Source organism: Cavia porcellus, unplaced genomic scaffold (assembly GCF_034190915.1).
Source record: "Cavia porcellus strain 051 isolate PalLab524CR breed Dunkin Hartley unplaced genomic scaffold, mCavPor4.1 scaffold_17, whole genome shotgun sequence".
Taxonomy (NCBI): domain Eukaryota; kingdom Metazoa; phylum Chordata; class Mammalia; order Rodentia; family Caviidae; genus Cavia; species Cavia porcellus.
Window position 1 is genome coordinate 24,637,599 of NW_026947500.1, and position 20,905 is coordinate 24,658,503.

Here is a 20,905-nt window from a genome sequence, read left to right on the forward strand (position 1 = left end):
GGCAATGCCAAGGATGTAAGTGTCAAGCAGGGAAATGAGAGAGAGGGACCCAGGCTGCCTACCAGTTTGCTCTCAGAATCTGAGAGGCCACTGTGGTGGCCAGTGACACACAAGGCCAGTCCTTGGGACTCTGTTTCCAGCCTCAGAGTTGCTCCTCCCCTGTGTTTCAATCCTGTCTGTTGGTTTTGTGTCACCTCCTCTGGTTTGTTTTGCTTTGAGACAAGGTCTCACTGTGTAGTTCAGGCTGGCCTTGAACTTGCAGCAATCCTCCTGCCTCAGCCTCCCAAGTGCTGGGATTACAATCATGTGTCAAATATGCACCACCACACTGGGTTTCCTGTGTTTTGGCTTTTTTTTTTTTTTAGAGGTTTTTCTTCTGCCTTCTGGGTTCCCACCTCTCCTCCCTAGTCTGCTGTCACATCTGGCCTTGCAGGGCAGCTGACCAATATCAGAATCTCCCTTCTGACTGCCTCCCCACAGCCTACTGCGAGTTTGCCCTCTGGTAATGCTCCTTGTATTGTAATCCGAGCTCTACTCTTATTAGTGCCAGTCTCTGAGTAGATACCTTAGATGCCCTTGAGTAGTTTCCTTAGCATAAAATGGGATTCATAATTTTCCCCACCTCCTAGTATTGTCAAAAAGAGTAAATGACATTTATAAAGCTCTGTTGGCCAAATACTGCATGGGAGGCTTTATTCTGGGTACCGTCCCTGAACTCTGAACAAACCCAGTCCCTGTAGTGTTTACACCATTTACATTTTTTCTTTCTCTTTGCAGTACTGGGGATTGAACCCAGGCCCCACACATGTCAGGCAAGTACCCTAGCACTGAGCTATGTTCCCAAACCTTAAAATATAATACTTTGGAGCTGGGGATTTAGCTCAGCGGCATAAGCGCCTGCCTTGTAAGTGCACGGTCATGAGTTTGATCCCCAGTACCGATAAAAAAATAAAAAAATAAATAAAATAAAATATTTTGAAGGGCAGAGGATTTAGCTCAGCGGCATAAGGGCTGCCCGGCAAGCGTGAGGTCTTGAGTTAGATTTTCTGTACAAAAAAAAAAAAAAAAACTACACAAAATAAAGTAGTTTGAGAGATGATCTTGCTAAATTGCCCAGGGTGGCTTGAAATTTGCAACTGTTCTGCCTCAGCCACCAGTAGCAGGGATTATGGGCATGTACCGCTATACCAGGATTTATCTTTCTTTTTATTTATCAGTTTATTTCTTTTTTGGCTGCTGAGGATGGAACACAGGGCCTTGTGCATATTAGGCAAGTGCTTTACCCCTCAGCTACACCTTCAGCCACTTGTTTGCCATTTATATCAATTTTTAAAATTGTTTAAAAAGAGTTTCCCTGGGAAGTATAGGCTGACCTTAAACTACATTCTCCTGCCTCAGCCTCCTGAATGCTGGGATTATAAGCATGTTCCATCACACCTTGGCCATTTTAATCATTTTTAAGTATGCCATTCACTGGCATTGAAGTACATTTACTTTGTTGTGCAACCATTGCCACTAACCATCTCTAAAATTTTTTTATTATCCTAAACTGAAATTCTACATCCATTCAACAATGATTTCCTGTTTTATTTTTCTCTTGTTGCTGAGCCAAAATACTTAACCCCCAAAATTAAGGAAGGAAAGGTTTATTTAGCTCACAGTTTGTAGAGATTTCAGTCCATAATCAGCTGGCTCCAAAATAGGGTGGTACATGGTAGAGGGCCAGAGTCGATGGCTTTGGAAGACAATGAAAGCAACAAGGGCAAAAGTGGGGAGAGCAAGCCTCTTTTCCTCCCTTATATTGTATACAGGCTACCTGCCCTAGGGCATCTGTAGTATTCACACCATCTGTGTGCCCTCCTCCTGCCCAGGCTCAGTATGTTTACAAAGTAAGGACCCTGGCCCCCTCTGAGTCACTTAGTTAAAATTCTAAACTTCTAAAATTGACACAATTAATCAACTATCATAACACCCTGGAGCATAAACAGCCTGTCCACTAGGGCATGTCCTCTACACCTTAAGATGCAGAACTGCTGAGTTGCTTAGTTAAGCTTGTAAACTTCTGGAGCTGACACAATGTATCAACTGTTACATTCCATTCCTTCCTCTCCATAGCTCCTGTAACCCTAATCTTCACTTACTTACTTACTTTTTTTTTTCTTTGTCTGCCACAGCATCTCACTATGTAGCCCAGGCTGGCCTTAACCTTGCAGCAGTCCTCCTGCCTCAACCTCCTGAGTGCAGGGATTACAGGTGTATGCTGACTGTGTGTCTTTTACCCAATTGCATTGTGACCATCTCCAGGCCAGGGGAACTGTTTCGTGTCTGTGCCTGTACGGTGTGGCATCAGGCTGCCACATGGAAGGCCTATGATGCATAGGGTGTTGTGGTTTGGTCTGCGCTGCTTCTCTTCTAGGCCAGCCCCAATTACATTTCTGTGTTGCTACTGTGGTGGCCATGGCTGTAATCCTAGCACTTGGGAGGCTGAGGTGGGAGGATCAAGTGTTCAAGGCCAGCCTGGGCTACAACATAGGGAAACTTTATCTCAAAAAAAAAAAAAAAAAAAGTTATCCCTATGCTTAGAGCACTGTGGTCTGGAGGTGGCCTTGAGACTCAGGGAAATGGATGTCAGAGTCTATCCAGGTTTTTTTCTTCCTGGGCATGTGAGAGAGTCCCCCCTCCATTTTGATGGCAAAGGTTACACTTGTACCCTGGAGCTGCCTGCAGCCTGCATTTACACTGGAGAGAATTAAGTCAACAGAGATACATAAATGGAAACAAAATCACACCCACGTACATGCACACACACAAGTTCTTTGACTCACATGAAATTAAGGTCAGAATCACCCTTGCCCTTTTTATGATTTGGTAAAATAAACTAACAATTTAAAAAACCTTTTTGGGCTTAATTTATTTCTGTCAGTTGTGTACCAAAAGGACTTGATTACTACAAAGTCTGGGCCATTTGTCTGTGTATTTGCTAAATTAATGCAGTAAGTTGGCATATCTGCCTCATTCCCAGTACATCTGAAGTAGTGTCTGATAAGAATAAAGAAGATAACATTAAAAAATAGAAATACAGAATCAAGAATGTGACAATAGGGCCAGGGGTATAGCTTAGTGCATAGCTCCTCCCTGCCAAGCACGAGGTCATGAGTGCAATTCTCAGTACCAAAAAAGAAAGAAAGAAAGAAAGAAAGAAAGAAAGAAAGAAAGAAAGAAAGAGAATGTGAAAATATAATTAGAAACAGAAAAGTGGGCCAGATGTGGCGGTGCATGCCTGTAATCCCAGCACTTGGGAGGCTGAGGCAGGAAGATTACTGTGAATTCAAGGCCAGCCTGAACTACATAATGAGACCTTGTCTCAAACAAAACAAAACAAAACGAAATGCAAAGCTCAGGCATAAGAACATAAATATGCATAAGTATGCAAGGTACTTTCATGACATGTATCAAATTTGTCTCTGAGCCTCCTGGCAGCCAAAATAAAAAGAGACATGGAGTAACTGCTTTTTGTTCCAGACCAGATTGAACAAACACAGTCCTCCGTGGAAAGAAACTATTTTCTAGGCTTGGGTCCCAAAGGGAGACTTTTCCATGAGGCTAAGTGAGCCGGTGCCAAGTGACATGCAGAGAACGCCAGTCCCTTCTAGCAGCCAAAGTCTGTAACAAGCCTCCTTTCTACGGTGAGTCCTTGGAGAATGGACCTACAGAACCAGTCAGTTTGTACGATATAGTTGCTCATTGTCAGCTGGCCCTGCCTTGACCTCCCAGTGGCTCCTGTCACAGTTGGTCATGGCCCTCCTGTTTGAAATGCTGTCTTGACTGGGAACCCTCACATTCTCACACGTCTTCTTTCTCACTGGCCACTCTGCTGTGGTCTCCACAGCCACAGCTCCCTAACCTCTTTACCCTCTTCCCCTGCCCTGGCTTCCCTCAACAACTCTCTCTTAAAATACCTGGCGTTAGTCCGGCATGCCTATAATCCCAGTACTCTGAAGGCTGAGGCAGGAAGACTGCCAAAAGTTTGAGACCACCATGAGCTACATTGTACATTCAAGATCAGCCTGGACTACATGGAGACACCCTGTCTCAAACAAACAAATAAGAAACAAACCAAACCAAAAGCACACCGAAAAAAACCCCAAAAGTCCAGTTTTATGGAGCGGTCATATCTCTAAACTTCACTTGGGCTATCACAGTCTCCACTTTCCTGGCCATTCCTGCCTATGGATGAGGAAGGAAACTGGGTTGGGGCCTTTTCTCCTCCTCCCCACTCCCAGAACACGTGCTGCTTTAACCACAGCTGCTGGGCACAGGGTGGAAGGAAGGAAAGAAAGAGGAAGTGTTTCTTTGATTGGTGTCAACGCAATGTGGCACCCCTTCTTCTGGAGGGCAGTGTTGTAAGCTGACTCTTGCTTGTGGATATTTTTAGAGGGGAAGCAGGGCAGACTCCTGTTCCAGCTGGTGTGGTTCTCTCCTGCCAGGCACACACAGTCTCACCCACTGTATTAGGCACCCTGTGCTGGAAAACACAGTCCCGGAAAGGACAGGTTTCCCATTACCAGCAGTACCACAGCTGGTTCCTACTGTGGTAGGCCAGCTGCACTGCTGACCTGTGGGGCTGTGACCACTGCAGCGAGCTGCTCTCTGGCTGGTGGGGGACCTCCTTGAAGCGCACTAGATCCAAGCTTAGAAGGCAGCTCCCTAGCTCCAGCCCTGGGTGTTAGCAGGACAGCGGCCCTATCCAAATCAAAGTTACTACCTACTTCCTCCCTCAAAGCCACCTTTGGTGGATCTGGGTTTCAAAGTGGATGAGGCCCAGCACTTGGGAGGCTGAGACAGGAGGATTGCCAAGAGTTGAAGGCCAGCCTGTGCTCCACGGTGAGTTCAAGGTCAGTCTGAAACTGCATAGTGAGACCCTGTCTCAAAAAGACAAACCAAACAAACAAAAAAGAATATAGAGTGGAGAGGGTTTCAAAAGTGGCAAACTGGGTCCTGTGATGCTTAATTTCGGCTGCCAGCGTCACTGGATTGAGGAACACACACAGCGAGGGTGTTTCTAAGGAGATGAGTGTATGAGGCCGGTTTCTTTGGGGAGTGGGAGGAAGCTCTGCCCTCCGAGTGGGTGGATACCAGCTGGCTGGAATCCTAGAGAACAAATACACAAGGCCGGCTGACCTTGCTCAGAGCCCAGGCAGAGACTGCTGCTGCTGCCTTGGGCCTCAGAGCTCCAGCTGCGCATCTACCCCAGTGGCCCTGGGCTTTCAGGATTCAGCCCTGGCCAGAGTCACAACATTGGCCTCTGCAAGTTGGTCTGAGCCACCTACTAGCATCTCAGGTCCAGACTGCACACCTGTGACTGGTAAGGGACTTCTCAGCCACCACCGTAATTGCGTGAGCCAGTTTGCCTCTTATACACCTAGATACATATCCAATTGGTTCTGTCTCTCTGGAGAATACCAATAGAGGTGTTTTCTTTCTGTCTGTCTGTCTTTCTTTCTTTCCTTCCTTTTTTTTTTTTAATTTTGAGACAGGGTCTCATTATGTAGTTCAGGCTGGCCTCGAACTCATAGCAATTCTGCCTCAGTTTCCCAAATGCTGGGATTACAGGCGTGCATACAGTATTATGACCACAGCAACTCCACATTCATTCTATCCTGCAGCCTCGCAGGCAACTTCCAATCCCTTGTTACTCTTTCCCACATTTTAAGATAAATTCAGAAGGCTGAGGATATGGTCGGGGGTAGAGCTTTTCTCTGCATGCACAAGGCCCTAGGTTCAATCCCCAGTACCACAAGAAGAAGAAAAAAAAGGCCAGAATCCTTCCTATGGCCACCAGATCCCACAGGACCTGATCACAGTGAAGCAGAAGTTTAAAGCAACAAAATGCCAAAGAATATTTGTATGGGAGATAACATAAACGTTTTAAGCAAAGTGAACTGTGCAGGGCACACTGCCACATGCCTGTAACCCAGCTGCTTGGACGACTGAGGCAGGAAGATCTCAAGGTCTAGCCTACCCCTGGAAAGATAGTAAGACCCTGTCTCAAAATAAAATAATAGGGCTGGCTTTAGCCCAGTGGTTCCTTCGAGTCTAGCTTCCCAACTACCTGGGCCGATTGGTCCAGTGGTTTGAGACCTGCGGGCGCTCTCCAGTCCTTTTAAAATAAATAAATAAATAAATAAATAAATAAATAAAATAAGGTGGGCATGGTAGCACACACCTGTAATCCCAGCATTCAGGAGGCTAAGACAAAAAGATTGTCACAAGTTTGAGGCCAGCCTGGGCTACACAGTGAGTTGAAGTCCAGCCTGTGCTACCAAGTGAGACAGTGTCTCAGAAATAAAAACAAAAAGAGATCAGATACTTCATAAGGACCCATTCATTTTTCAGTAGCATAGGAGTGAGGAGCAAAGAAAAAGAAGAAAAAAACTTAAACCAAAACAAGAGGGTGGCTTTATCCAGTGATGCTGCTTGTATGATGTGAGATAAGAAATACAATAAACTCAGCTCTGTGCTCCTGAGGACCAATAAAGAATGTGCAGAGGACACGAACAGGCAACTTACAAGGAAACACAATGGTCCATCAAGAAGGAGGTTTAGGCAGGAAAATCTTGTGTTTAAGACCAGCCTGGGGGCCAGGGATTTAGCTCAGTGGCACAAGCACCTGCCTGGCAAGCACAAGGTCATAAGTTCAATCCCTGGTACAAATAAAAAAGACCAGCCTGGGCTACACAGTAAGACCCTCTCTCAAACATGCCAAAAAGGAAAAAAGAAAATGCAAACTGGGTGTGGTGGTGCCTCATGCCTGTAATTCCAGCTACTCTGGAGCCTGCTGCAGGAGGATCACGAGTTCCAGGCCAGCCTGGGAAATTTAGCAAGATTGTCTCAAAATCAAAAATAAAAAACTGAGGATATAGCTTGCTTAATATGCTAAAGCCCTCTCCAGTACTGTGAAAAGAAAGAGAGGAGACAGAGAAACAGAGACAGAGACAGAGTGAGACAGAGAGACAGAGACAAAAAGAGAGAGAGAAAGGAAAAACACAAATCTCACAAGTAGCACCAGGGAAGTCAACTTTTAGTAGCAATGAGAATATTTGTCACGTTGTGTCAGACTAGCAAAGATTTCATTTATTTAGGTTTTTTTGAGACAACTCTATGTAGTTTAGGTTGGCCTTGAACTCACAGTGATCCTTTTGCTTCAGCCTACCGAGCGGTGGGATTACAGGCATGTGCTGCTTTGCCTGACTAGCAAAGATTTTTGAAAATTATACTACACTTTTGCTGGTGAAGGGGTAAATACTGGATGGGAATGTACCTTGATGGAGCATTCAGGGGAAGTAATTGGGCACTACTAAAATGTAAATTGCTTACATCCAGCAAGCCTGCTTAAAAGTACCTACCATGCAGAAAGGCCCATTTATAGTGATGTCCAGGGCTGGAATGTCTCTAAAAAGGAACAAGGGGCAGGGGACACTGTGACCTTCTGACAGAATGAAAAGGTCAAGTTATGCCATTATACCAGTAAGGATGGTAAAGACTGAGGTGGCTCTGTACATACTGACATGGAAAGAAGAACACACTATACCAGGGAGGGAAAAGAAATTATCCCATTTTTACGGAAAAAAAATGGGAGTTTATACACATAGCTATGCATAAAACCACGAGATGGCTGGGCATGGCAGTCCACACCTGTAACCCTTGCACTTTAGGGAGCTGGAGTAGGACATTGCAAGTTCGAATACAGCCCAGGCAGCAGAGGGAGCCCATCTCAAAAGCAAAGCAAAACAAGCAAACATAAAACCTGCGGGGATATAGCTCAGTGGTAGAGCACCCCAAGGTCACAACCCCCCCAAATACACATACATCTAAGGTTTTTTTTTTTTTTTTTGTCTTTTTACTTTTTATCGGTACCAGGGATCGAACTCACGACTCCCTGCTTGCAAGGCAGGCGCTTATGCTGCTGAGCTAAATCCCCAGCCCCTCATCTAAGTTATTAATTAGCTCAATGCTCACAAGTCAGATACAGTTGTAACCAACCCCTTAGTGCCTCTGGGGAAACAGAGGCACAAGAGGGACAGACGTGTAGGACCTGGGATTCAAACTTAAGTGCTTCTCTCACACTTCAAGCATGATCCTCTGTGGCCTCTAAATCAATCAGTTATTAGCAATCATCTAACAAATATTTATCTATTACATCGCTTTTGCTATTTCATTTACTCCATGAAATAAATGTACCTCACTCCAGAATAAAGTGGCTATTATCAAGAAATCAACCAATAACAAATGCAAGCAGGATTGTGGGTAAAATGGGGCTTTTCTCTACTGTAGGTGGGAGTATAGTGGAAGTGCAACCACTGTGGAAATCAGTGTGGAGATTCCTCAGAAAACTAGGACTAAATCAGGTATGGTGACACACACCTGTAATCCCAGCAGGAGGCTGAGGCAGGAGGATCACTGAGAGTTTGAGATCAGCCTGACCTACAACATGAGTTTAAGGCCCGCCTCAACTATGTAATGAAACCCTGTCTCAACAAACAAACAAACAAACAAACAAACAAAAAACTAGGATTGGAGGTACTGTTTGACCCAGCTGTTCCTCTTCTTGGTATCTTCCTGAAAGAATTAAAAGCATCATAACACAGCAGTATACTTACCCATATGTATAGTAGCACAGTATGCTAAATCTTGGAAACAACCCAGATGTCTATCAACCGGTAAATGGATAAAGAAGTTTTTTTTTTTTTTTTTTAATGTAATGGGATACTACTTTGCCTTAAGAAAGAAGGTTGAGACATTTCTAGGTTAACAGATACATCATAAGATCATACTCCTCAATGAAATAAATTGGACACATTGTGTAAATTCTGCATTGTTTCTCTGTGTGAGAAGCTGTAAATAATCACCAATATGTATACTAAGTATTGTAAAATAGGAAGAAAACGTTCAAATGAAGAGGCTGACAAGAGAGCAGGGAGGAAAGAAAGGAAAAGTTTAAAAAATGTGAAGGAAAACAGAAACAAAGCTTTTGTAAATGAGGAGGAGGGAAAGTCAAGGGAGGGGAGGGGAATGGGAAAAAAAAGAAACAAGTTATATCACCTACGGATACAAATTCCCTATAATGAATGCGTTCATTATGTGTATCTAAAAGGTACCAACAAAATCTGATTTAAAAAAACAATTACACCCTGAACCTAGGACCTGAAAAGAAACCACAGAGCTGGTAAGCAGCCAGCGTGCACTGTCTATCCTAGTGGACAGCTCCGGTGACCTTCAGGGTTAGCACCCAAGTCTCTTGGCAAGGCTGAGAAGCGTGGATGATATGAACATGCTGTGTTCCCTCCAGAGCTCCTGCTGTGCTTTTCGTCTCTCCTGCACAAGTGCTCATCTTCTTAGGCTTTCCTATGCCATCAGGGGCTGGCGGACAGGGGAACTGAAGATCTCAAGAGAGCTCTGTTTCCTTTCCATAGGGCCTCAGGTGGGGCTGGGGAAGGTACAAGGGACAGGGCCTCCAGCAGGCTCCAGCCGAGCACCTTTGTAAGATCTGAGGACCCTTCAAGAGGGCTGAATCCCACTGTCTCTTTCAAAAGAGAGATGGGGAAGCCAGGCGTGGTGGCATACTCCTGTAATCCCAGCACTCAGGAGGCTGAGGCAGGAGGATCGTTGCAAGTTCGACACCAGCCTGGGATTCAAAGTGAACCCAAGGCCAGCCTTAACTATATAGTGAGACCCTGTCTTAAAAAGATAGATAGAGAGATAGATAGATAGATAGATAGATAGATAGATAGATGAAACACAGGCCAAGTGGAGGTGGGCCTGTATCAAGTCATACAGGGTTCAGCAGCACAGCCAGGGCTGTAAATGTAATGGGGTACTACTTTGCCTTAAGAAAGAAGGTTGAGACATTTCTAGGTTAACAGATACATCTTGAGATCATACTCCTAATGAAATAAATTGGACACATTGTGTAAATTCTGCATTGTTTCTCTGTGTGAGAAGCTGTAAATAATCACCAATATGTATACTAAGTATTGTAAAATAGGAAGAAAACGTTCAAATGAAGAGGCTGGCCTGGATCTCTAGACTGCCAGGCCTGACTTGATTCTCGAATCACTCTGAACTCTCATCTCCAAAAAGAAGTTAACCTTCCTTACCTAGCTGACCCTCACCTGTGCTGCTTTCTGCCAAATGTCTTGGGACTGGCTGGGTACCAGTTGCCATAGCAATGGCCCACAGGACAGTTCTGTGGCTGGCAGGTGGGGGTAGGGGGTGGGGCAGGACGCCGATATGCTGAACGCCCAGCAGCAGTTGGTCAGGATCACATCAAGAAGAACCAAGCCGGACCTAAGGCCTCAGGCTCCAGGGACATCAGTGGAGCTGCTCAAGCTTCTGTCAAGGATCCCTCGGGCAGAGCAAGTATGGGTGGGGGCCAAGGAGGTCCAACTGCCCATAGGCAAGAGGGCCCGGGGAAGCAGGGGTGAGAAGCTACAAGGTTGGCTCAGATGACAGTCAGGGAGGCTGTGTGGGACAGAGATGGTAGGGAAGCCTAAAAGATGGAGTGTCTGAAAGATGAGGACTGATAGAGTGATTTAGGAAACACATCAGGGCGGGAAGGGTTTCCAGAGGAAAATTAGGACCTTCCACCTTGGTTGTAGCAAGTCCAGAGCCTGTAGGACATTTGGAAGGACCGTCTAATTTTTTTTTAGCATAAATTTTTTTTCTTGGCTGATTTTCTTTTTCTTTTTTTTCCTTGACTGTGGTTTTCATTTTAAAAACTTATCTAGACAGGCATGGTGGTGCTTACCTGTAATTCCGGCACTTGGAAGGCCAAGGGAGGAGGATTTCTGTGAATTCAAGGCCAGCATGAGCACATATTAAGATCAGCCCAGACTAGACAGAGAGGCTGTGTCTTCAAAACAAAACAAAACAAAACAAAAACACTTTAAATAAATAAGTAAAAAGAAGTAAAATAAAATTAAGTACCTTTTTAAAAATCAGTACCAGGGATTGAACTCATGACCGCCTGCTTACAAGGCAGGTGCTTATGCTGCTGAGCTAAATCCTCAGCCCTAAGATTAACTACTTTTGACATAGGGTCTTACTAAATTGCCCTGGTTGGTTCCTGACTCAGCCTCCCAGAGTGCTGGGATTACAAACCTGGCCCATCATAACCAACTACATTTTAAAATTTTAAATTGACACAATAATTGTACATATTATGGCACACAGTATAATAATTTGATACATATATTTAGTGCAATGATAGAAGATCAGGTTACTTAGCATATCTGTCTTTTTATACATTTAACATCTCTGTGTTCACAACCTTCAAACTTCTTGGTGGCAGCCTAGGGTGATGGTGTGAATCTAAGCTGTGAAGACCAGCACCAACATGTACAGGTTGCTACCAACTGTGTGACCTCAGGTCTTAGATTTTTTGTTGTTGGTGGTGGTGTTTTTGTTTTTGGAGACAGGGTCTAGTTACTAGTTCAGGCTGACCTTGAACTCACTGTGTAGCCCAAACTGGCCTTGAACCCAAGGTGAACCTCCTGGCTCAGCTTATAGCCAAGCACTACCACACTTGGCTTCTTGGACCTCTCTGAGCCTCAGCTTTCAGATGTGTATGATGGGAGTGATAGTGACAGTCTCCTTCTCTGTTGGGCTGGTCTTTGGGAAGATTTGAGGTGTTAGCTCCTGAAAGTCTGGAGCACAGGAGAGTGGTCAGTTGGGGCAGCTTTGCTATGAGGAGTAGAGGCAGTAACTGATGATAAGTCTTGGTGATAAGAGGGTTCTGGGGAGGGGCAGAGCAGTCCAGGAGGCCACTCACACCTGTCCTTCCCTAGGGTGCCCTGGCTAGCGGTGATGTTGGACCAAGTCAGGCCCAGCCAAGGCGGTCTCAGAGCACAGGGCAGAGGTCAAAGAAGGACTGCAAGCCCCGAGGGCGGACCAAGAAAGGAAGCTCCGCAGAAAAGTGGGCGGCCGGGAAGGGGCGGGAGGGAAGCTGGGGCCAGGAGGCCCCTGCCCCTGAGCCCCTGCCTCTTCCTCTTCAGGCCCTTTCCCGGCGCTCCTCGGGAACCCTCCTTCCCGTTCCAGTGGGCCTGGGAGAGCCTCATCACGGAGGGCCGGGCTCTGCTTCAGCCCAGCTCGCTCGCGGCCCCGGGCCCTGAGGCCCAGGCCCCGAGCCCTGCCGTCCCGCAGCTCAAGTCCAGGAGCAAGTGCGCAGCCAGCCTCCCAGGGCCGCTAGGGACCTGCGGCGGCGGCGCCCCGCTCTTTCCCAGCAAAGGGGAGAACCAAGGGCCGGAGCCGTCGGGCCAGTACAGCCCCCAGCTGCCAGGCAGGGGCTCGGGCTCGGGCTCGGAGACCAGCGAGGCTCCCGAGCCGGACGGCGGCAGCGCTGAAGAGACGGGGCGGGCTGTGAGCCCCGGGGAGCGGCCTCCGCGGGCCCCCGGCCGCCGGCTCCTGCAGGAGGAGCGCGCCTCCGAGGCCTCTGCGGGAGCCGAGGAGCGGGAGCACAGCGCCCCTCTCAGGAGGAAGAGCGGTGCTCGGAGGAAGGGGCCGATTTCGGGCGAGGAGGCCTTGGGAGAGGAGGAGCTGCAGGGCTCCCACAGCGCCAGAGCGCCGCAGAGGGCCAGGTCCAGGACCCGGGAGCTGGAGGAGCCGTGGGCCCAGGAGAAGCTGCACCGGCAGTTACGGCCAGAGAGCTGTGGTGAGCGCGCCGCGGGCCGGCTCCCCCGGCAGGGCGCTCGCTCTGGGCTGGGCTGAGCTGGGCTCCGCGGTGCTGGGGGGAGACTCTCCAGCGGCCCGGGTGGGAGGGTTTCCTTGACTTGTTCTCTCTGTGGACAGACCCGCAAAAGCAAACCTGGAAGACATTGCGGCAGGGTGCCGTCCAGACCTCCAACAGGAGAGGGAAGGCCCGTGCCAGGGGAGATGATGAAACCTCCATGTCTGCCAACTTTCCTAACCGCACATTCCACAAACGACAGGAGGCTACTAGGTAAGAGGGGAAAACGGGAGAGCAGGAGCCAAGGATGAGGAGTAGAGATTGTGCCAGTTCACCAAAAGATAGTCATGTGTATATTCATTCACTCCTTTCTTGATCTGTGCATCAACTTTTCCACCCACCCATCCAACCATTACACACCTCCCCATCCATCTCCACACCATCCATTCATCCACCCATTCACCCATCTCTCTTTTGATAGCTTCCATTCAACAAACCATCTGTCTCTGCCTACTTGACCAACTATCTATGAACACAAACTACTTCCCATTTATTTCCTATCTTTTTTCTGTTTATCCATTCATCTATTCTCATTGTATTCTTGACAAAAATCACTTAACCAAACCGGACAGGGTGGCACACGCCTGTAATCCCAACACTCAGGAGGCTGAGGCAGGAGGATTGTTGTTAGTTCGAGGCCAGCATGGCTACAAAGTGAGTTCAAGGCCAGTTTGACACGTATGAGACCTGTGAGAGACCCTGTCTCAAAAAAGACAAAAAAACACAAAGTCACTTAGCCATAAATGCATTAAATTATTTCTGTATTCTGTTCCACTGCTCCATATGTCTATTTTTATCCCAGTGCCATTTTGTTTTAATTATTATAGCTTTGTAGTATATTTTAAAATCAGATAGTGTGATACTCGCAGAGTACCTTGCCCCCTTAAGATTGGTTTGGTTCAGTTGGGCAAGGTGCCCAATTGTAATCCCAGTTTTCTTGGAGGTTGAGGCAGGAAGATCATAAATTCAACTGTTGACCTTAGTAAGACCCCGTGTCAAATTAAAAAATTTTAGGGGTGGACTGGACATGTGGCTCAGTGCAAAGTCCTTGAGAACAATCCACCATGCCTAGTGCAGAGAGAGAGAAAAGAGAAAGGAGACAGAAAGCATGCTAATCTTTGGTCTCTTTCATGGTTCCATATAAATGTCAGAATTATCTTTCTATAAAAATGTTATTGGAATTTTGATAAATTACACAAAATCTGATTGGAAGCAGCATGGACCACTTTACTCCCTGTAGTAGTAGGAATTGAACCCAGGGCCTTTGCACTAATCTACATCCCTAGTTCTTTTTATCTTGCAATAGAATTTCTTAAATTGCTAAATTGCCCATCCTGGGCTTGAACTTGAAATTGTCCTGCCTCAACCTACTGGAAGTACAGTCACTTGCCATCATACCTGACTTGTGGGCTATCTTTTATTTGTTGTTTTAATATCTTTTTTTTTTTTTTTTTTTTTTTGAGCTAGGGTCTCACTAAGTCACTAATTCGTCCAAGTTGGGCTTGAATTTAGCAGTATGCCTGCCTCAGCCTCCAAGAGTGCCGGAATTATACTGTATGCCACCATATTCACCTGGACTTTTTTTTTTTTTTTTTTTTTTTGGTACTAGGAATCATTAAACTCAGGGCCTTGCACTTCACATAGCACTCTGAACTTCTTACCCTGTCACCTTTTACAGGAAGTCCTCTCGTATTTCTTAGTGCTCCATAAATGTACACACAACAGTGATTGTGTTTGTTCCCTCCACCTTTCCTGAAGTGCTGGGGGCTGAGCTTAAACCTTCACTCATGCTAAGCAAGCTCTTACGCTGAGCTACCTCCCTAGGCCTTTAAACGTTATTTTTTATTTTAAAGGAGGGTTCCAAGTTGCCCAGACTGGCCTTGAATTTGTAATCCTCCTGCTTTAGCCTCCTGAATACCCAGGATTACAGACATGCACCACCACACCTGGCTTTTCTTTCTTTGTATATTTGGCCATCTTTCTGTTGGGTTGTGATTCAATTATAAATTCATCAAATATTGAGTTTATGTGTATTAAAGGTACAGTTTTAGGTGCTGGAGATTCCATGGTCATGCACAGGGTAAGGGACCCTCGTTTCATGAGGATTACATTCTACTTGGGAAGAAGGTTAATTAATAAAGAAATGATGCTTGGTGTGATGGTACATGCCTATGATCCCATCACTAGGGAGGCTGAGGCAAGAGTATTGCTGTGAGTCCTAGGCCAGCTTAATCTGTATAGTGAGACTTTGTCTCCAAAAAGAAAAGAACAATATGTGTAAATGTGTGGCTAGAGGTGGGAGATAGCTAGGAGGTAGCTGGGGTGGTCAGGGAAAGTCTGTCTAGAAGAGAGATATTTAATACACACTTGATTGATAAGCAACTGGCTTTGAGATCTAGAGAAGAGCTTTCCAGGTCAGCCTAGTTGTTCTAGCTGCTCAGCCATCCTTGCCTTTCATCCATCTATCCTTCCATTCATTGATCTCTTTAGTACTGTCTTGTTACCATCCATTCCATCAATTTGACTATCAGTTTGTCCATCCAGTTGTGCCTCAAACTGTTAGGCCTTAACCCCGCTCCTACCAGATAAGAGGCTCAAAGAGAAGAGGAAAATCTGCCCCCATCCTCAGGGAGAGTTGCTTCTTAAGGGAATTTCCCCAAGAGCCCTCTGGGCTCCTGCTCCCCTGCCTGATAGCTTGCCCTCCTCTGGGCTCCTGTTCTTCTCCCCACCAGGAGCCTGCTTCAGGCCTGGGAGCGGCAGCAGCAGGAGGACCTGCAGCAGGCTGAGCTGCGCAGGGCCCGGGAGCAGCGCATTCAGCAGCAGGTGGCCCGCTGCCTGGCTGCCTACATGCCCCGCAGGAGCCAGGGGTCCTGGGCCATGCAACGCAAGCTGGAGGAACTGAGGTAGGAACGCTGGGCTGTAGAGGGCATAGTGGGCAGAGTCAGAGAAGCTGGGCTGGGCATCGGGCCGCAGGACCCTAAGGCAAGCCAGCCAGGCCACTCAGTCCCATTTACAAACGAAGATGCCCAGGGAGAAGGGCTGAGCGGAGGTCCGCCTGTGAATAACAACAACCCCTTCTGCTGATGAAGTGCAAGGTCAAAACATTCTGCAAACACTGTCACTCTTTCAGATCTTGCTTTTCTGATTTCCAATGCCAGCCATATTTATTATAGAATTTGAATATTACAGAAATAGATAATATAAATTGGGGATGGTAGTACATGCCTGTCATTACAGTACTCTGGGAGGCTGAAGCGCGGGGAGCACAAGTTCAAGCCCAGCCTGGCAGCTTAGTGACTTAGAGACACTTTGTCTCAAAATGGAAAAAAAAAGCTGGACCTGTAGTTCTGTGTGAAGGCCCTGGATTCAACCTCCAACACCACCAAACCAAAACCCAAACAACAAAAATAGAATACTTAATGTAGAACATGAACAGCCACGATGGCCCTTTTTCTAGAGATAAATGTTGTGCACAGTCAGGTGGCCTGGTCTATTTCATTGTCTTATATCTTGACAACTTTTCTAGAAAGTAAATGTGTAAGGTATTTATTTACTTATGTATCTGTTAGTACTGGGATTGAACCTAAGAGTGCTGAGCTACATCCCCAGCCACCACCATCCTTTTTGGCTTGAGACACAGTTGCATGTAGTTCAGGTTTAGGCTGGCCTTGAACTCATGGTGATCCTCCTGTCTCAGGCTCCCAAATCCTGGAATTATGGGCATGCACTGCCATGTTCAGCTCCCCAGGGCTTTTGAAAATTTTATTTTGAGACAATTTTTTGCTAAATTGCCCAGTTGGCTTCAAACTTGGAATCTTTTTTCCTTAGCTGCTCAACTACCTGGAATTATAGCATAAGCCACCATTTCTGGCACAGGGAAATTTTTTAGAAGTTTCCATTCCTAACAGGTATCCAGACATGGTGGAGCATACTTGTAATCCTAGCAACAAGGAAGGTGAGGCAGGAGGATCACTGTGAGTTCCAGGTTAGCTTGGGCTACCCTGAAATACATAGCAAAAGTCTATCTTAAAAAGCAGAAAAATAAAAGAAATCTTTTCCTTCCAGTCCCTTGAAGTAGGTAGAATCATTGCCCCTCTTGTCTAATGGATGTGGAAACAAGAGGCCCAGAGAATGTAAATGATGGGCAAACCGCAGAGCTGGGGTTCCAGCCTCCCAGCCTCAGTACATGTTCAGCCATCTTGCCATGCCATCCATGTATTTGAGCACCCAATCCTTAGGGAAATGGCTTCAGATGGTCTCCCAAGAGCCCAGCCTTATGAAACAGCATGAATACATGTGATCACCCATGTCGTCGGCCTGAGCACCTACTGGGTGCAGCATGGCCCTTTCCACACCCTCTCTCCTTTCACCCATGGAGAGTAGATGGCTCAGAGGGAGAAGAAGTTTTCTACACTGCAGTGGGGCACCTGCTCTTTGAGTCTCAGTTGTTGTACCCCAACTTTATTTTTTTATTTTTGTTTGATTTTTTGAGACAGGGTCTCACTGTGTAGTCAGGCTGGTCTTGAACTCGTTAGGTGTCCAGGCTGGCCTCAAACTTGTAGCAGTCCTCCTGCTTCAGCCTCCTGAGTGCTCGAATATAGGCATGTGCCACCACAACCAGCCAGGCTCCCCAACTTTAGAGATGAAATATTTTAGTATATGTGCTGCAGAAGTGAGCACCCAATGAGGAAATACAAGCTCTGTGGTCAAGTGTGTTTTAGGGGGCTCCTTGGCCGAAGACTGGGGAGATAACTTCCCTTGCCAGGACTCAAGTTACTCAATCCGTTTTGGGTAAAGATGCAACACCAGGGGTCAACACTTCTATTGGAGGTGCAGGAGGAGCATTTTGAGATTGCCCCTTTCTTTCTTGAGATTTTATAGCATAAGCACATTTTTGCAGCATGGTGTCCCAGTCCTTATAGCCCTTGAACTTTATTGTCTGAACCAAATGGGAGGCTTCACCCTCCCAGAGGAACAGGCTCAAGGAGAGGTGACCCTGTAGCAGGGAGATATGTTTTCCTGTCATTTTGAGATAACAAAAGGACTGATTATCAACTGGGACTCTAAGATAGGGGTTTCCTTTCATTCCTAACAGAAATAGCATAAAGTATCCAGCAAGAAGCTGCATCCCTGTAGTTCATACCCGTTGTCCCAGCTACTTGGGAGGCTGAGACAGGAGAATGGCTGAGAGACGTAGAGAGAATATGTCTCAAAAATGAAACAACAAAACCAAAACTCAACCTGTATTTTAATTATTGTGTTTTTGTTTTTGAGGCAGGTTCTCGCTGTGTAGTTCAGGATGACTTGAAGTCACTATGTAGCTTAAGTGGGCCTCAAACTTGCAGGAATAATCTTACCTTAGTTTCCTGAATGCTGGAATTATAGGAATTTGCCACTATGCCCAGCAATTTTTTTTTTCACTAGGAATTGAACTCATGACCTTGTACTTGCCAGGCAGGGACTATGCCACTGAGTTATTTGCCTGGACCTGTATGTGTATTTTAAAAATGTGTACAGAAAAAAAAAAAAGCACATCCCAAGTGTGATAGCATATGCCTGTAACCTCAGGACTGGGGAGGCTGAGGCAGGAGGATTGCTGGAAGTGAGAGGCCAGACTGGGTTACCCTGTAAGTTCAAGACTGTCTCAAAATCTCAAACAACAACAAAAGCACACCCCAAAAAAGAAAGAAATATGCATGTGACATCATAGGGATGTATTAATAGCTGCTTGTGACACCACCCCCACCTCCACTATGACATGTATAACACCTGTGAGTACACTCAGGTGGTGAAGACCTTTTTTAAAGGAACTGTGTTCCTGCAATGGGTTCTCACATCCCCACCTTTTTCCCCATGGGAGAAAGTTACTACCCAGCACCTGGCCACAGGGCCCAACATAAATAATCCAGGTCTCACTGACTGCCCCTCTGCCTGTTGGGGGCACCACACCATAGCCTGTGGCCTGTCTTTTACACTTTACTGAAGGACCTCTGGTGTGGTATAGGGTGTGGCCAAACCAGTCCTTTGATCTCTTTATTAAAGCAGTCACTCAGCTAATTGGACAGTTCTGTTTCTTTCCCTTTCTCCTCCTTCTAAGACAAGGTCTTGCTATGTCATCCAGGCTGGACTTGAATTCACTCTGTATCCCAGGTTGGCCTGAAATTCTCAACAATCCTCTTGCCTCAGCCTCCTGAGTGCTGGCATTGCAGGTGTGCAGAATGTCCCCTGTTCAGCGGTCACATTTCTGATAAGCCCACAAACTGGACTTTTGGAAATGGAAATTGTGCTTTCCCAGTGCAGCCCAGGCCCTCCCAGGTTGTGTTCTTTATCTGCAACACATTTATTTGGTTACTCTGTCCCATTTCCTAAGCTCCATGCTTGTAAGAAGCCAAGAGACTGGCAAGCTTGTGTGGTCCATGCCAGAGCACAGCAAAGAAAACAGCTGAGAGCCCAGAAAGAGGCCTTCTCAAAGTCACAGCCAGCATCCATCCACAGTGTCCTCCTCAGCTGCAGCATGAAGGGGAGCAGGGGCTGACTGCGGGCTGTGGGGGGGCAGGCTGTATAAGCAGTGCCGGAATCGTCCTCTGGGGGTGGTTACACAGCCTAGGCTGCGCCTCTGCTTCCCAGCCACACAACCTTGGACAAATCCCTCTGCATCCCTGAGCCCCCAGTAAAACAGGCCAAATTACTCCAACCCTGGCAGACCTTGAAAAGAATCCATGGCAGGGATGGCTTTGTAAAGGTCAGAGCCAGGGCTTTCATAAACTGCCTAGTGAGGACAGGCCTGATCTGGATGTGGGACGGGTTGTGTCCAAGCTCAGCTGCCCAGAGGCCCATCTTGCCTGCAGGCGCCAGGAGCGACAGCGCTTAGCTGAGTACCAGGCAGAGTTGCAGGGCATCCAGCACCGGGTGCAGGCCCGGCCTTTCCTGTTTCAGCAGGCCATGCAGGTGAGGCTGCAGCACTCCCTGAGACCCTTTCTGAAATCACAGCCTTTGATGGCCCCAGTGCACAGCAGGAAGCCACTCATCTGTCTCCTCAGGCCAATGCCCGGCTCAGTGTGACCCGGCGCTTTGCCCAGGTGCTGTCAGCACTGGGAGTGGATGAAGAGAAGCTTCTGGCTGAGGCAGGAAAAGGAGACACAGAGGGCACCGTGAGGAAACACAGGTGAGATTGGTTGACTGGCTAAGGACTGGCCCTGTTGAACTGCCACGGAAAGGGGCATAAACACCAGTCTCACTTCCCAACAGGGAAACTGAAGACCTGAGGGCAGGGCTTTTTTTTAGAGTAAATAAGCAGCTGAGCCAGGCTAGGGGTCTGTTGCCATATGAGTGGCTGTACACTGAACCATTAGTACCATGCTGGTCACCTCACACACACTGTCCCTTAGACTGCAGAATAACCTGGTACAGAGCAGGAATAACGAAGCCTACTTTGCAAGAAGGAAAATGAAGCTCAAGGAAGGGACATCACTTGCCCAGGGCCACACAGTGAGCCAGCATGGGAGCTGGATTTGAAACTGAAGAGTCCGTGGTTCCCTTAGTCACTGGGTGGGGAGCTGTGGAGCCCACTGGTCTCTGTCTATGTCTTTAAGGAGCCACAGATCAATGGGGGTGAAAAAGGAGCCCTCTTCTCAGAGCCCTCCAAGGACTGAACCCATCAGCAGCCAGCCTGACAGGCGCTCCTCCCCCAGCCTGGACCCAGAGAAAAATCAAGATAAAAATTAAAGGCTTTGTGGCAAATACCGTGTGAGCTCTCTGAGGTGTGGAGGAAAGGTTGTGGGTTGGGAATAGGTGTCAAGTGAGTGGCAGCGGCTTGGCTCTGTCCCCAGCTCCCAAGAGCTCTGGCTCTCCAGCTGCCCCTCACCTAGCAACATGGCTTGGTCTCTGCTCCTTAGGAGCAGTGCATTTCTTTTTTTTCTTTTTGTTTTCTTTCTTTCTTTTTTTTGAAACAAGGTCTGGCTAGGTAGCCCAGGCTGGCCTTGAATCTGAGGTAATCCCATTCCTCCAGAATGGTGGAGTTACCACCACACCCAGCAAGTTTTTTTTTTTTTTTTTTTTTTTAAAGCCAGTCAAATTTAGCAGTGTGTGTGGGGGGGTGGTATACCACCTTTAGTGACACTA

The 20,905-nt window shown here is 46.9% G+C and overlaps 1 protein-coding gene across 2 annotated transcripts; it reads left to right on the top strand.

The window, feature by feature from the left end:
- Positions 1-10,258: 10,258 nt before the first annotated feature.
- Tsga10ip (testis specific 10 interacting protein) lies at positions 10,259-20,524 on the top strand. Of its 2 annotated transcripts, none has more exons than XM_063227547.1 (8): positions 10,259-10,419; positions 11,847-11,974; positions 12,054-12,709; positions 12,847-12,997; positions 15,517-15,687; positions 19,633-19,732; positions 19,825-19,949; positions 20,173-20,370. In XM_063227547.1, the coding sequence occupies exons 1-8, from the start codon at positions 10,291-10,293 to the stop codon at positions 20,297-20,299; spliced, it is 1,587 nt and encodes a 528-aa protein (XP_063083617.1). In that variant the 5' UTR covers positions 10,259-10,290; the 3' UTR covers positions 20,300-20,370. The 2 variants fall into 2 exon arrangements, with proteins under 2 accessions (XP_063083617.1, XP_063083616.1); XM_063227546.1 differs by lacking the exon at positions 20,173-20,370 and adding an exon at positions 20,377-20,524 and having other exon boundaries at positions 10,266-10,419.
- Positions 20,525-20,905: the final 381 nt, after the last annotated feature.